At 41.8% G+C, this 14559-nt stretch overlaps 1 protein-coding gene across 10 annotated transcripts in view; it reads right to left on the bottom strand.

The window, feature by feature from the left end:
- The window catches only part of VPS8 (VPS8 subunit of CORVET complex), a 363874-nt gene that overhangs the window by 104219 nt on the left and 245096 nt on the right, over positions 1 to 14559 (bottom strand). For all 10 annotated transcript variants that reach the window (XM_074404642.1, XM_074404643.1, XM_074404644.1 and 7 more), the window contains one exon: positions 729 to 876. In XM_074404642.1, coding sequence (XP_074260743.1) covers positions 729 to 876 — 148 coding nt within the window. The remainder of the gene's footprint in view (positions 1 to 728; positions 877 to 14559) is intronic.

Genomic DNA, 14559 nt, shown 5'->3' with positions numbered 1-14559 from the left:
AATCCTTCGCCCCTGCCTCTATCTGCCTGACGGCAGGACACACATTCTTCTTTACTGGAGACAGCACTTGCTTACTGGCCCAGAGAAGGCACCAGCAGGCCCAGGAGGAATCTGGGAACAGATCTGACTATCTTCCCACACATGCTCCTACCTTTTACTAGGCTGGAACTGCTCTCTCCTGTCTTATCGCTACGCAAGATTCAAGGCTTGGCCAGGTGTGGTGGACTTTGAAAGGCAGAGGCGGGTGGATCACGAGATCAGGAGTTCAAGACTAACCTGGCCGACATGGTGAAACCCTGTCTCTACTAAAAATATAAAAATTAGCTGGGCGTGGTGGCGGGCGCCTGTCATCCCGCTACTCAGGAGGCTGAGGCAGAGAATTGCTTGAACCTGGGAGGTGGAGATTGCAGTGAGCTGAGCAACAGAGTATAAGACTCCATCTCAAAAAAAAAAAAAAAATTTAAGGCTCTTTGTTAAAATACAGTTTAAGCAAAGCCCCTAAGCCACTGGCCTGAGAAAGACACTTTCGAACTGAGGTTTCTGCCACATGATGGGTATAGCAGATATTTGTTAATCGAACTTTAGTTTTCAGGAGAGTGTCTCAACTAAGAATTTACAAGGTCTAAAAAAGAAATTATATCTTTTTTCCCCATTTACTTTGATCGTCTGTCAAACGGGGACTGTTAAAGCAGAGTTTACTCTTGCCTCTTCTACGGTGTTTGTCTCACCTGAATAGTTTCTTCCAGACGGTAGCATTCGAGGACCTGCAGAGTCTCTATAACTTGGTTTGGGCTGAACTGACACAACAGCTCAATGAACTGCTCCGTGATGCAGGGAGATATTTGCAGCAATTCTTGATTTATATGAATACCTTCCCTAAAAACAAAAGATAAGAGAATATTCAATTGTAGCATTATTTAATCATATCTATAATTAAAAGCTACCAGTGAAATGCATATTGCATTAAAACTAGGACTACCTGCTGGTCAGGTAAAAATATGAATTGAAAGTCTCAATGCACAGGTTACAACCTGGGGCTTCTGCTTGGTACCTGAGACAGGGGCTAGTTTTGTGGGACTAAGCTTGTGGGGAGAGAAATAAAAGGAAAATCCTAAACCCTCCAACCAACTTAGTGAAACTGAGATGGAGCAGGGACCTCTCTTAGGGGCCCGACACACACCTTCCCCTCCCCTTCAAGCATGAAAATAAAGAAAAATCTTGAATCCCTTCAAGGGAAATGCCAGGCATCTAGCTAGCCTGTAGAAGTAAACGAGCAACCAGATAACAAAGAAATAGCTCGTAACAACAAGCTCCCAAGTAGGTGAGAGCCGCAAGATGTTTGATTCCTTGCAGAAATTAAAGGTAACATCTTAACATATGTCCCTGAGTTGATTTTCTGAAACCTGCACAACCAGATGGGAAATGCCAACCACTGTCATGCAGAACTCAGATTGGGCCCCTGAGGACTGAACTCTGACTGCTGTTTGCTCTAGATTGCTTCTTGAAGGGTCTGGAGAGAGTTACACCCACAGGCCAAACCTTAATATTACCTTCTGCCCACCCCAGGTTCTTAAACAAAGCCTTGCTTCCTTAGCCAACTGCAAATCAAAAGAATCTCTGAATCCATCTATGCCATAAAAAAAAAAAACCCACTTCAAGATACCCCACCTTTTTGGGCAAAATCAATGTATAAACCTCCATGTAGTGATTTGCAATTGGGCCTGTAATTTCTGCTTTCCTGAAATGTTCCCCTGCCTTTAAAAACTCTTCCTGTAAGCCATCATGGAGGTCCGGTCTGAAGCATGAGCTGCTGATTCTCCTTGCTTGGTGCCCTGCAAAGAAACGCCTTCCATTCTCTTAACTACAAACCTCTAACTCAATGTGGGTGTTTGGCTTTATTGCACCAGGTGAGTGGACCCAGGTAACAGACCTCATCTTAAAAACTGAGTTCCCAGCCGTTACAGGATAGGAGGTCGGACACACCTCAGTATGTCCCTTTCTTATTCACCTTTAACCAGAATTCATTCCTAAGGAGTAAGCAGAAACCAGCTGGGGAAAATAGAAAACAGATGACTCACTGTTTCACTGCCTTAGCCAATTGTGGTTGCGACCAGCCTCTTCCTCCACCTTTGCTGCTTCAACATGACTGCGCACCAGTTTCACAACACTTCCCTTCCTAAAAACTAACCACCATCTCCAGAACTGTTTTGGCAGGATGGCAGAGGACATGCAGTGAGAGTTTTCATGTCATCTGCTTCACCTTTTGATGTAGAGGGCTGAAAACTGCCCCTTTGGACTGTGCTAACACTGCCACATTTTGAACACTGGTCCCCCGAGAAGGCATGAAGTTCTGTTGTGCATGTGCATATTTCTCCTTTCATAAATATCTATGGCTTCTCCTATAGGTTATTGAATATATATACTTAGGTACCCCACTCGGCATAAACAACCGTTCCCTTTACCCCTCCCTTGAACTGCCTGTTTTCAGTTTCTGCCAGAGGCTATGATTCCCAGACTGTAAGAATGGTCACCTTGTAGGCTGCAACCCTTTAGGTGAAATAAAGCTGTCCTTTCAAAATTTATGAACTCTGTAATTCTTCAGTTGACAAGGATCTGACAGTAACTCCAGATAGTGTCAGAAAAGAGTGAAATTGTAGGCTACCCAGTTTGTGCCCACTACAGAATTGCTTGATTGGTTTGTGAGAAAAAAATCCCCACACACATTTTGTTCACCAACGCGGACTGGTTTATCTTATTATCAGAGGGATTGAGGCTGGGTCTCAAGAGAACGAACGCTATTAGGTAAAAGAAAACGGGGATGCTAACCAATGTTTCCCCGTACTTTCCCGATGTTTATGCCAAATTGTAGGTTGTACTTTATGCCAAACTGGTTGTATTTCATTTACATCAGACTTCTGTTAATGTCTTATAAATGCAAGACTATGGAGCAAATTAAGACTAGACATAAGCATGAATAACAGTACTTAATTCTTTCCAGAAAATTTATTGACACAACCATTTACAAGAACTAAAGTTGTGAATATGCATCAAACCAAGCAAATCACCAGATGCACAGATTTTGATGGATTCATTTGTGAGAGAAATCATGTGTCTGATGGGAAACGATCAGGCCATATCAATATAATAAAAACTTTAATAAATAAGCTGTAGCATTAATGAATTTACATCCATTTCTGACTGTTGCTTATCGGTCTTGCAAATAAATTTGTTACATCCACTTCCCAAAGCTATCTCTTAGTCTTCTATTAACTAGCTGCTTTGCAATATACTCACTGCTTTCTTCTGTCAGTTTTAGAAGAAAGCATGTGTGTGCCTTGTCAAATACACACACAAACCCTGCCTACCACAGAATTCAGTTTGGAGAATACATCTACTTTTACTCTATAACTCTAGAAACGGAACCATTTCTAGGGAAAATAAATATATATATATATATATATATATATATATCAGTTTTAAAAAATGTACATTAAAATTCTTTTTTTTTTTTTTTTTTTTTTGAGACAGCCTCATTCTGTTGCCCTGGCTGGAGTACAGTGGTATAATTTCAATTCACTGCAACCTCCGCCTCCTGGGCTCCAGTGATCCTCTCACCTCAGCCTCCTGAGTAGCTGGGACTACAGGTGTACACCACCATGCCTGGCTAATTCTTGATTTTTTTGTAGAGACAGGGTTTCACCATGTTGCCCCAGGCTGGTCTCAAACTCATGGGCTCAAGTGATCCACCTGCCTCAGCCTCCCAAAGTGCTATTATTACATGTGTGAGCCACCACGCCTGGCCCACATTACCACTGTTCTAAAATTCAAATTCTGTAAATCAGTTCAACCACTGTGGACGACAGCGTGGTGATTCCTCAATGAGCTAGAACCAAAAATACCATATGGCCCAGCAATCCTATTACTGGGTAAATACCCAAAGGAATATAAACCATTCTACTGTAAAGACATAGGCACATGTATGTTTATTGCAGCACTATTCACAATAGCAATGACTTGGAACCAACCCAAATGCCCATCAATGGTAGACTGGATAAAGAAAATGTGGTACCTATACACCATGGAATACTATACAGCCATAGAAAGGAATGAGATAATGTCCTTTGGAGGGATATAAGCTGGAAGTCATCACACTCAACAAACTAACACAGGAACAGAAAACCAAACACTGCATGTTCTCACTCATGAGCGCGCTGAACAATGAGAACACATGGACACAGGGAAGGGAACAACACACACCAAGGCCTGTTGGGGCTGAGGGTGAGGGAAGGGACCACATGGCACACGTACACTTACATAACAAACCTCCACATGCTGCACATGTATCCCAGGACTTACAGTAAAAGAAAAATAAAAAAATACATAAAATTCAAATTCTGACTTCCTAATATTTGACAAAGAAATTAACATTGCGTTGGAATTTTTTAAGGGCTAGTCTATTCCTGCTCCCTCACTCGAAAATGTATATCTAAATAGGCCAGTCTAGATTACTCTTCCCTTTCTCTAAGGAAGAGGATTTCACAATCTCCTTCAGTATCTTGTTTTTATAATTTGGGTCTACTTCGGCTTATCCTAAATCCTGTCTGCTTAAATTCTCTGCTCAATACCATATATCCAGTCCTTAGATGTGGTGGCCCCCTTTTGATTATCCAGCACCTTTTAGACTGAGAGCTCAAATATATCACTCACAACAAGCTAGAGTGAAAAAAACAAAAAACTGCATGGTATGGTCACTCATGCCTGTAATCCCAGCACTTTGGGAGGCTGAAGTGGGCGGATCACTTGAGGCCAGGAGTTTGAGATCAGCCTGGCCAACATGGTCAAACCCCATCTCTACTAAAAACACAAAACATTAGCCAGGCATGGTAGCGCACACCTGTAATCCCAGTTACTTGGGAGGCAAAGGCAGGAGAATTACTTGAAACCGGGAGATGGAGGTTGCAGTGAGCCGTGATTGTACCACTGCACTCCAGCCTGGGCAACAGGGAGAGATACTGAGAGACTCTGTCTCAATTAAACAACAACAACAAAACAAACAACAAAACACTATTTTCTCTATAGTTTTCACTCAAATCACAAGTCCTTTAAGCTGAACTTTCAGCTTTCCACACACATTCCGTGTTAAAAATGCCAAATGTAATCCTGTGCCAACTAAACACCGATCTGCCTGAAAAATACATCACATGTGATGATTACAGGCAGCAAAGACGACACCTAATAAAATCTGTATGAAACTGTAACATAGAAACACAGTGGTGTCTACAAATGTGACACACATTGACTGAGACAGAAACTTTCCCGTGGTGAGAAGGAATCCAGTGTGTCCTTGGTCTCCCTGCTCCTCATCAGGATACCACGGTCCACAGAACTAACAGTATTTCTGCTTCGAGGAATGGCCACAATCCCTCATCAACTTCTGGGAGGCACAGAACAAAGCAGGCGAGCTCACGATTTGCCTGACAGCAATGATTCTGACACATCAAACTGACGGAACGGCAGATCTGAGACAGCTGGCTTTAGGGAATTTGGTCACTTTTCCACTTTCCTGGTTTGACTACTAATCAAATGCCAAAATGAAATCTTTCAAATCTTTCTTATCTTTTTTTTTTTTTTTTTAAAAGACAGAATCTCACTGTTGGCCAGGCTGAAGTCCTGTGGTATGATCATGGCTCACTGCAACCTTGACCTCCCTGGCTCAAGCAACTCTCCCGCCTCAGCCCTCAAGTGGCTGGGACCATAGGTGTGCGCCACCATGCCCTGCTAATTTTTGAAGATAGGGTTTCACTGTGTTGCTCAGACTGGTCTCGAACTACTTGGCTCAAGCAATCTGCCCGTCTCAGTCTCCTAAAGTGCTGAGATTACAGGTATGAGTCACCTCATCCGGACTAATCTTTCAAATTTTAATAAAATTTGTTATTTCTCTGATAGGAAAAGGAAGTGTATATTATTCTCCTATAAAAGAAGGAAAAACGAACTTTGTAAGCTAACAGAAGTAAGAGTCTAACGATTTCAGGGACAGAAAGAATAATTTAGTTCTATAACCACATCAGTTATAAATGTTACTTGAATCATTCTAATTCTATACAGGCTGGGATGTTGTATTTCCGGACTACTTAAAGAAACTAAAGGTTACTTTAAGGAACCATTAAAGTCCTTAGAAGAACTGGTGCCATGTCTACATGGTTCCCAGCCTTGTGGTAAGTAAAGAATGTCACTTTCTGACAGGCTGAGGAACCTCCGAATATTATGGGGACCCCAAGAAAAAATGAACTCGCCCAAGTACTAGAGGTGGAATCTGATGGCAAGTAAACGGCTTGGCTTCCTAGCCTGAAGAGGCTTTTCTGTATTTGGGAGACAGGGTCTCCCTCCGTCACCCAGGCTGCAATGTAGTAGCAGTAGCACAATCACAGCTCACAGTAACTTCGAACTCCTCAGCTCACCTAATCCTTCAGCCTCAGCCTCCTGAGTAGCTGGGATTACAGGTGTGACCACTATGCCTGGCTAATTTTTCATTTTTATTTTTTTTTAGAGATGAGGTCTCACTATGTTGCCCAGGCTGGTCTTGAATTCCTGGCCTGTAGAGACTTTTAAAGGTATAATCTGAGGTTTCTTATAATAAATTCCAAGACAGCAAATTTTAAAAAAGAGCCTATATGGCCAATCACTATTCTTGTTGCCCTTTATATAAATAATTAGGCCATGTACAATAAGGCTAAACATGTTTTATAATTAAATTGGTGTGATTACCGTAAATATCTTTAGTAAGCATAGGGGTAATCAGAAAGAGAAAACATGTTTCAGAAGAAAACTATGGCACATCTGTTATTAGATTCTAGACCTGTCTACTGTTTTTGAGTTTTTTTTTAATTATCTGGACTAAATCCTAAATTTTTAGTTTCCTCCAATATCTGCCTATGACTCATATATAACATTTCTAATTTTTCTCCTACCTTTCTGACTTGAAATCATTAAAAATTTGAAGTGTGCTTTCCTTGAAGCCCTGCAAGCTAAAGGGAGATAACTTGATGTAAACTTCGAAGAAAACATGCAGCTTATTCATGGAAAAAAGTTCACTGAAGCTTTGATACAGACAGCAATCCAGAAAAACCTGTCAGAATCACAGCTGACTTTTACTCCAACTGTATGCATTTTGAAAACAAATACAAAAACCTTCTCAGCTGACCGTGCTCCGGAATTAAACTGGCTAACAGACTGCTCCAAACATTAACCTTTGTTTTTCTTTTGCCTCCACAGACATACCTCTTGTCAAATAGGTTTGTCTATACCAGGTGTCCCCAAACTTTTTACACAGGGGGCCAGTTCACTGTCCCTCAGACCGTTGGAGGGCTGCCACATACTGTGCTCCTCTCACTGACCACCAATGAAAGAGGTGCCCCTTCCTGAAGAGCAGCAGGGGGGCCGGATAAATGGCCTCAGGGAGCCGCATGTGGCCCATGGGCCGTAGTTTGGGGATGCCTGGTCTATACCATAAGAGAGTTAATTTTGATTAAAAAAAAAACAAAAAAAACTGGCCACAACATCACCTCCTGAAATAAGATACAATTGATCAACTGAATGGAGTAATTCTCAGAACTAAAAGACTGTTTCAATAAGATATGGGGCAATGTACCTGAATTTGTTCCTTTCCAACTGGTTTTTTTTTTTTTTTTTTTTTTTTTTTGAGATGGAGTTTCGCTCTTGTTACCCAGGCTGGAGTGCAATGGCACGATCTTGGCTCACCGCAACCTCCACCTCCTGGGTTCAGGCAATTCTCCTGCCTCAGCCTCCTGAGTAGCTGGGATTACAGGCACGTGCCACCATGCCCAGCTGATTTTTTTTTTTTTTTGTATTTTTAGTAGAGACGAGGTTTCACCATGTTGACCAGGATGGTCTCGATCTCTTGACCTCGTGATCCACCCGCCTCGGCCTCCCAAAGTGCTGGGATTACAGGCTTGAGCCACTGCACCTGGCCATTCCCAACTGGTTTAATCTATGATTTTCTCCCCTCTGCCAAACTTTATGTCAAAACCTCTAACCCAAATCTCTCCAGAGCTATCCACCTAGATTTTAATATGTGAGACTTTCTGAAAGTAAAGTTTCAAAGGGAGCACCAAACAAAACCAAAATACGTCTCCCCAAATATAAAGGATTGAATGAAAATGCAGGAACCCTCTGTCCCCTCCTCTACCTGCCTGACGACAGGACACACATTCTTCTTTCCTGGAGACAGCACTTGATTATCTGCCCAGCAAAGGCACCAGCAGGCCTCAGAGGAATCTCAGAGCAGATATGACTATCTTCCCACACACGTTCCCATCTTTTACTAGGCTGGAACTGCTCTCTGCTGCCTTGCCACTATGTAAGATTTAAGGCTTTTTGTTAAAATACTGCTTCAGCAAAGCCCATAAGCCACGCCGTGAGAGAGAAACACTTGTGAACTGAGGCCCGTCCCACATGATTGGTATGTCACACATTAATAAGCTTCTGCTTGCTTTTCTTTTGTTAATCTGACTTCGGTTTTCAGTAAAGTGTCTAAACTAAGAACTAAAAAGGAAAAAGAATTGTTTTTCCCACTACAATGACTTTACAGCTCTGAATACACACAAGTAAACTGCTCTCAAGAAAACAACGTGGATGAAGAGGGAGGACCAGGTATGCGAAGGGAAAAGCGGCAATGTGCAGTGTACCGTATAAACGAAACGTTGGGCCCTGCTCAGGAATAAAGGAGAGAAGAGATCAGGAAGACGGAAGAAAATGCAGCTGGCCAGATGGGCCTGAATCCTTTTGTACAAGGCAGGCCTTGTATGCCAGGAAGAGTGGATGTCACCTGAGGTAATGGGAACTGAAAGAACTTAAGGAAAGTGGCAGAGAACATGATCATTATCTGCTGGTTCAAAAACGGAAAAGGCAGGCAGGCTGGTTATGAAGCTGCCACTGCAAAGACTGTGACAGTGAGAGAAATCCAGCAGGACTAACTCCATCTTGCTACAAGCCTCACAGCCTGGCTGGCCTCGCTCACTCCTGGCCATAGACCAAGCTAACCATGAGCGGAATTTAGTTGACAGTTTAACTTGGAAGCAAGGATGGTAACAGTCTCTCCCTAAAGCTAATCCCCTCCTCGCTCAGGAACCAAAGCCACCTTTCTAAAACTAATGAAAGACCACAGGATTAGGATTATAGGCAGAGCCCGCATTCTGCTAAAATACAGGTGTAGCTAAATGATAGCCAGCCATTGTAATCTACCGTGCCTTTCTATAATCCCTTGCTGCTCAAGGAGTCACATGGCCAGAGGTCCTAAGATTTGTGACTTGATTTGTGACCTCCCCATCTGCTCCCATAGATAACACCACTGCTGTAGAACCTAAGATTAATCTTTGCAGGTGTTTTCAGACTTGGTGTATTCTGGCCATCTTCTGACTCTAACCAGACCTGGGACTCATGACTAAACAGGTCCTGTGGCTCCCACCCAGAGGCTGACTCCACACGGAAGGACCATTTTCCACACTACTGTGATTTCATCTCCAGTCAGTGCCTATTCTGTAACTCCTTGCCCACCAAATTATCCACAAAAGCCCTAGCCTCTGAGTTCTCCAGGAGACAGACTTAAGCCATAACTGCAATCCTCCCATGTGGCTAGCTCTGTGTTAATTCACCTCTTTCTCTACTGCAATACTGTGGTGTCAGTGAATCGGTTTTTCTGTGTAGCAGGAAGAAACTGTTGGGTGATTACAGTTGGGAAACCAGCAAAAGAAACCAGAGGAGGGATGCTGAGTGCCTAAACCAGGCCAGCGGAGGTATGGACAAGAGGAAAAATTGCTTATAGTATAAGAGATATAGAAGGTTGGGCACAGTGGCTTACATCTGTAATCCCAGCACTTTGGGAAGCTGAGGCAGGCGGATCACGAGATCAGGAGATCGAGACCATCCTGGCCAACATGGTGAAACCCTGTCTCTACTAAAAATACAAAAATTAGCTGGGTGTGGTGGTGCGTGCCTGTAGTCCCAGCTACTGGGGAGGCTGAGGTAGGAGAATTGCTTGAACCTGGGAGGCAGAGGATGCAGTGAGCTGAGATCAGGCCACTGTACTCCAGCCTGGAAAAAGAGCGAGATCTCAAAAAAAAAAAAAAAAAAAAAAAGACAGAGACAGAGACAGAAGAGATAGAGTTTACAGATTTTGGCGACTGTTTCCATGTGGTGTGGTAAGAAGATGAAGTGGAAATGGATAAAGGAAAGTGAAAACTTGATCATCACTCTCAGGATTTTATTTACGATACTTATACATAATCACCTGCTTTTTTTCCTATCTTCCTCTGTGAGAATGTAAATTCTCTGAGGGTAGGGCCCTGTCTCATTCATCATTTTATCTCCCATGCCTGTCAAGTGCTCGGTATGCTGTAGTTACTCAGTAAATTGCTACATGAAATGGATCAGTTTACGATATTAATTGCTAAGAGAGAAAATAAAAGAGAAGTGGTTTGGAAAAAGTGAGTATAAATAACAATTTCATTATAGGCAAGTACTGATTAAAGGACTAAAGAAATATACATGTAATAAACGTGTGTGTGTGTGTCTGCATATATATATATATATAGAGAGAGAGAGAGAGAGAGAGAGAGAGAGAGAAAGAGAGACACAGAGAGACAGAGAGAGAAACAGAGACAGAGAGAGAGAGACAGAGAGAGAGAGGAGCTGACTGGTGATTAGGAGGTGATGATGTGTTACAATTTAAAAGGTTGAATTTGAGTTGCTGGCAAAATACTACCCAAAGATATAAGACCTAGGGGTAAGCCAGGCAAAATGAACAATTACCTTGGCCACTGTAGGCACTCACTGAAGTAGGTATATTTTTTAATATGTCAAAGTTCATGAACATATATAATCTTCTAATTTTGTATTTTAACTTTGAAATATACTATTTCAATACTGAGTATCAATATCTTAAAATGTCCCTTCAAAAATATAAACAGAAACACTGACAGATTCAACTAAAATCCAATACATAACCATTTCCATAATCTATATTTCGCTCCTTGGCAAAGTAACTCATTTTCTTAACTATGTTCAATGTTTACTTTACTTTGATTAAGGACTTTTGAGATACAATGTGAAATATGTGTTTTTTCTTACAGGAAAATGATACTATATGTTTCAGAAGCCTTCAGAATATTGTTAACAAAGGCTAAATCAACATTACCAGGAAAATCATACTGAGGAAAATATTCTGAACATAAATATACATGCACATCCTCTTTACTCCTTATGCAGCTCATGGCCTCACAAAACACACGTGTCCTTTTGTATTATCCTTTGAGCACCCCCACTGCATAAGGAACCTGCATCTGGATGTAAGCACATCAGAACTCCTGTGACAATGCATCGCCAACAGCCAGCAGAAGCGCACCCAGGCACCCAGAGGGTGGGGGTGGAGTGGGCTTCATGTAGCCGCTGTCCCAAAGGAAAGAGTTGGAAGAGGATGCAAATCCTCTCTCCTAAGCTGTTGGCCTCAATTCAGGCAAGTAATTTGCTTCTGGAGGATTAACCCCCTCTCCCCCTAAAACTAATCTTTCTAGGTACAGATGCCACCAATATCTTTGCAGGTCAATGACTTCAACTGAGGAAACTATTTACATAACAAGGATAATGTAAAGCCACTGGGTAAAGACATAGCAAAATATACACATGAATTCAACTGGATGATCTACTCTTTTAAAAATGCTGTTGACAAAATAAAAGCTACCCCCTCAAAAACAACTTGATACATGTAAATATTCATGTGTGTGTATGTGTGTGTGCAACCTTTGCCTCCCAGGTTCAAGTGATTCTCCTGCCTCAGCCTCCTGAGTAGCTGGGATTACAGGCATGTGCCACCACGCCTGGCTAATTTTTGTATTTTTAGTAGAGACGGGGTTTCACCATGTTGATCGGGTTGGTCTTGAACTCAGGTTATCTGCCTGCCTCGGCCTCCCAAAGTACTGAGATTACAGGCATGAACCACCACGCCTGGCCATACATGTAAATGTTAAATTAAATATGCATAAACTATATGTACCGGAATGAGAATCCTATTAACTCAGGCGCTGGGGGCAAGAGCAAAAAAAAAAAACAAACCCTGCGATAATACAAACACACAAGCAGTCCTGTCTCAAAACAACTGTTTTCCTTCATAATGCTGCTTTAGGAGTTTCCTGGCAGGGGGAAACCTGTAGGTTTAAAAATATCTATTGCTTAAAAAGAACAAAAAGAGTAGAAACAAAGGCAAAATATTTCACAGCTGGTTGTCAGGTAAACTGCTAGGCAGGGCCAGTCTACCCATTCTTGATACTTGATCCTATATCCGAATTCCGTACTCCCTCCGTTTCCACTTCTGTTTTCCCAGTACCTGAAAAGACTCTAATCCTTTCCTTTAGGTTAGTTAACAAGCATAGTCACTACAAAAGGCTAAAAGGTAATGAGAAGTTAGTCAATCAGAGACTAATGTAAATCAACCCATGCTCTCTGTTTTCTTCTTACCCTTGAGGTCAACTGTCTGTATTGGGAAAAGGTTTTGGGTTTTTTCCCCATCTTTTAAATGCTTCGTTGTTTTCATATGTTATTTACGTATTCCTCATTGTAAAAAGGGCCGTACAATACAGAAATCGACAAAGCGATCAGAAACAGTTTTGATGGGGAAAGGGAGGAAGGTAATTTCGATTTTTTAAATCTATAAAGAACCCTCTATATCTGGGTGTGCTTATAATGTAGACAGCTTGAAGCAGTGTGTGTACTCTGCAGCCCTGGAAAGAAGGGGACACAGTGGGGTGGAGGCAGGGTTCAAAGGATACCAAAAACAAATGACACAATTCAAAACTGGGTCTAAGAACAGCTCTGAAAGCAAGCAAGGGAGGACTTCCTCTTTTTCCTTACTCCTGCACTCAACCTTCTTAACCTACTTTCTCTCCCTCAGTCCAGAATTCAAGATATAACTAGTATTATATACATATTTATATTACCAATTAAGGAGGTTTTTATGGGTTAGCTTGAGATACTATCATATAAAATGTTCTTTACATAAAAATGATTGAAATGCCAAACAACAAATTCAAAAGTAAACTTAAGAGCATAATCTAAATCGATGCCTGCCTCTATGTAAGACATAAAGTAAGAGGATACAATATGATGAATCCAAGAATTGGGACTCTCAAAGCAGAATCCTTGGTCTTTGATATTTTGGAGGCAGATCAATACAAAGGTGAGGTCTTTTTAAAGGTAGAGCTGAGGTCAGCTGGCTATTTCAAGGCTCTTAATTTCTGGTAGACAAAAGTATAGCTGGCAATTTGGCTCTTGTCAGAGTGAGGTCACTCGGGGTCCTGTCGCTCTTTGGGGGAAGGGAAGAGAAGGGCTGTGAGCGCGCTGCCTCTTTTCACGGTCGCTAAGGAAGGACCCTGCACCTGAATGGACACAACAGGAAAGCCGTGATGTGTGAGAAGTAACTATCCTGGTTGGGGTTAGCTTAAGGAAATAAAATGTGTCTGTTTCTCAAGTAAAATTATCGGTGGTTTACTGGTGAACAAAACAACTTTCACAGCATTCATTAAAGGTCTTACCTAACTAACATCTTTCAAATCTAGGTATAGGTAACAATGGAGCAAGACTGTCCGCTGAAGACCTTTGATGCCTGAATACGCCTTTCTTTTGGTACTATTTATTTAAGTAGTGACTGCAATGCCAAAGCCGGTACATTATTTGTATTTGCTTTTTATTAAAAAATGGTTGAAACACCAAACATCAAATTCAAAAAGTTTAGCGCATAATCTAAATCAATGCCTGCCTCCTATGTAAGATGTAAAGTAAGAGGATCAACTATGATGAATCCAAGACCTGGGATTCTCCAGGCAGAACACCAGGTCTTTGACACAGAAATTTATATGACCTAACACTGCTTTTTTTTTTAATTAAAAAAAATAATATTTGGTCACCATCACTTTTCATAGTTCATTTGAGAAAATGCCAAGTTCAAAGCTGAGCTTCCTCTGTCCTTCCCGCTTGAGTCTCTACAGGTAGGAAGGCAGAGGAAAAGGACTTGATTAACATGCATCATCCGAAAGGAAGAGGAGTGGATGGATCCAACGCTGGGCGAAGTGTGGGGGAGAAAAGACGGAAGTGTGCCACAGAAAAAGAGGTGGACAGGCTCCGGAGAAGGGCTGAGAAGTGGGCTGGTGTCTAGCCTCCACCTACTTCCATGTTTCCTGCTCCCAGCTCTCCCCACCTCTTCCCACCTTCCTTCCTTCCCTCCCACTCCCAACTCATTTCCAAAATATTTCCATCAGAATTATCCCGGAGTAGAAAAGGGCCTGAACTGACTCTGAGGGAAATACAAATCATTAATAGGAATTCAAAAATAATTTTAAAAAAGCATGGCTAGCCTCAGTAATAATCTGAGGACAGAGAATTGAAACACAGATACTTTGAAAAGGTCTTGAACACAAGTGGAGGGGGGATGTAGTCAGTCTGCTTTTAGTAAACATCTACACATACACATTTGTTTGACTAAATTCAAATGTA

The sequence above is a fragment of the Saimiri boliviensis genome, chromosome 8, assembly GCF_048565385.1.
Source record: "Saimiri boliviensis isolate mSaiBol1 chromosome 8, mSaiBol1.pri, whole genome shotgun sequence".
Taxonomy (NCBI): Eukaryota; Metazoa; Chordata; class Mammalia; order Primates; family Cebidae; genus Saimiri; species Saimiri boliviensis.
The sequence above is the reverse complement of the archived record's forward strand: the minus strand, read 5'-3'. Positions and strand labels throughout refer to the sequence as shown.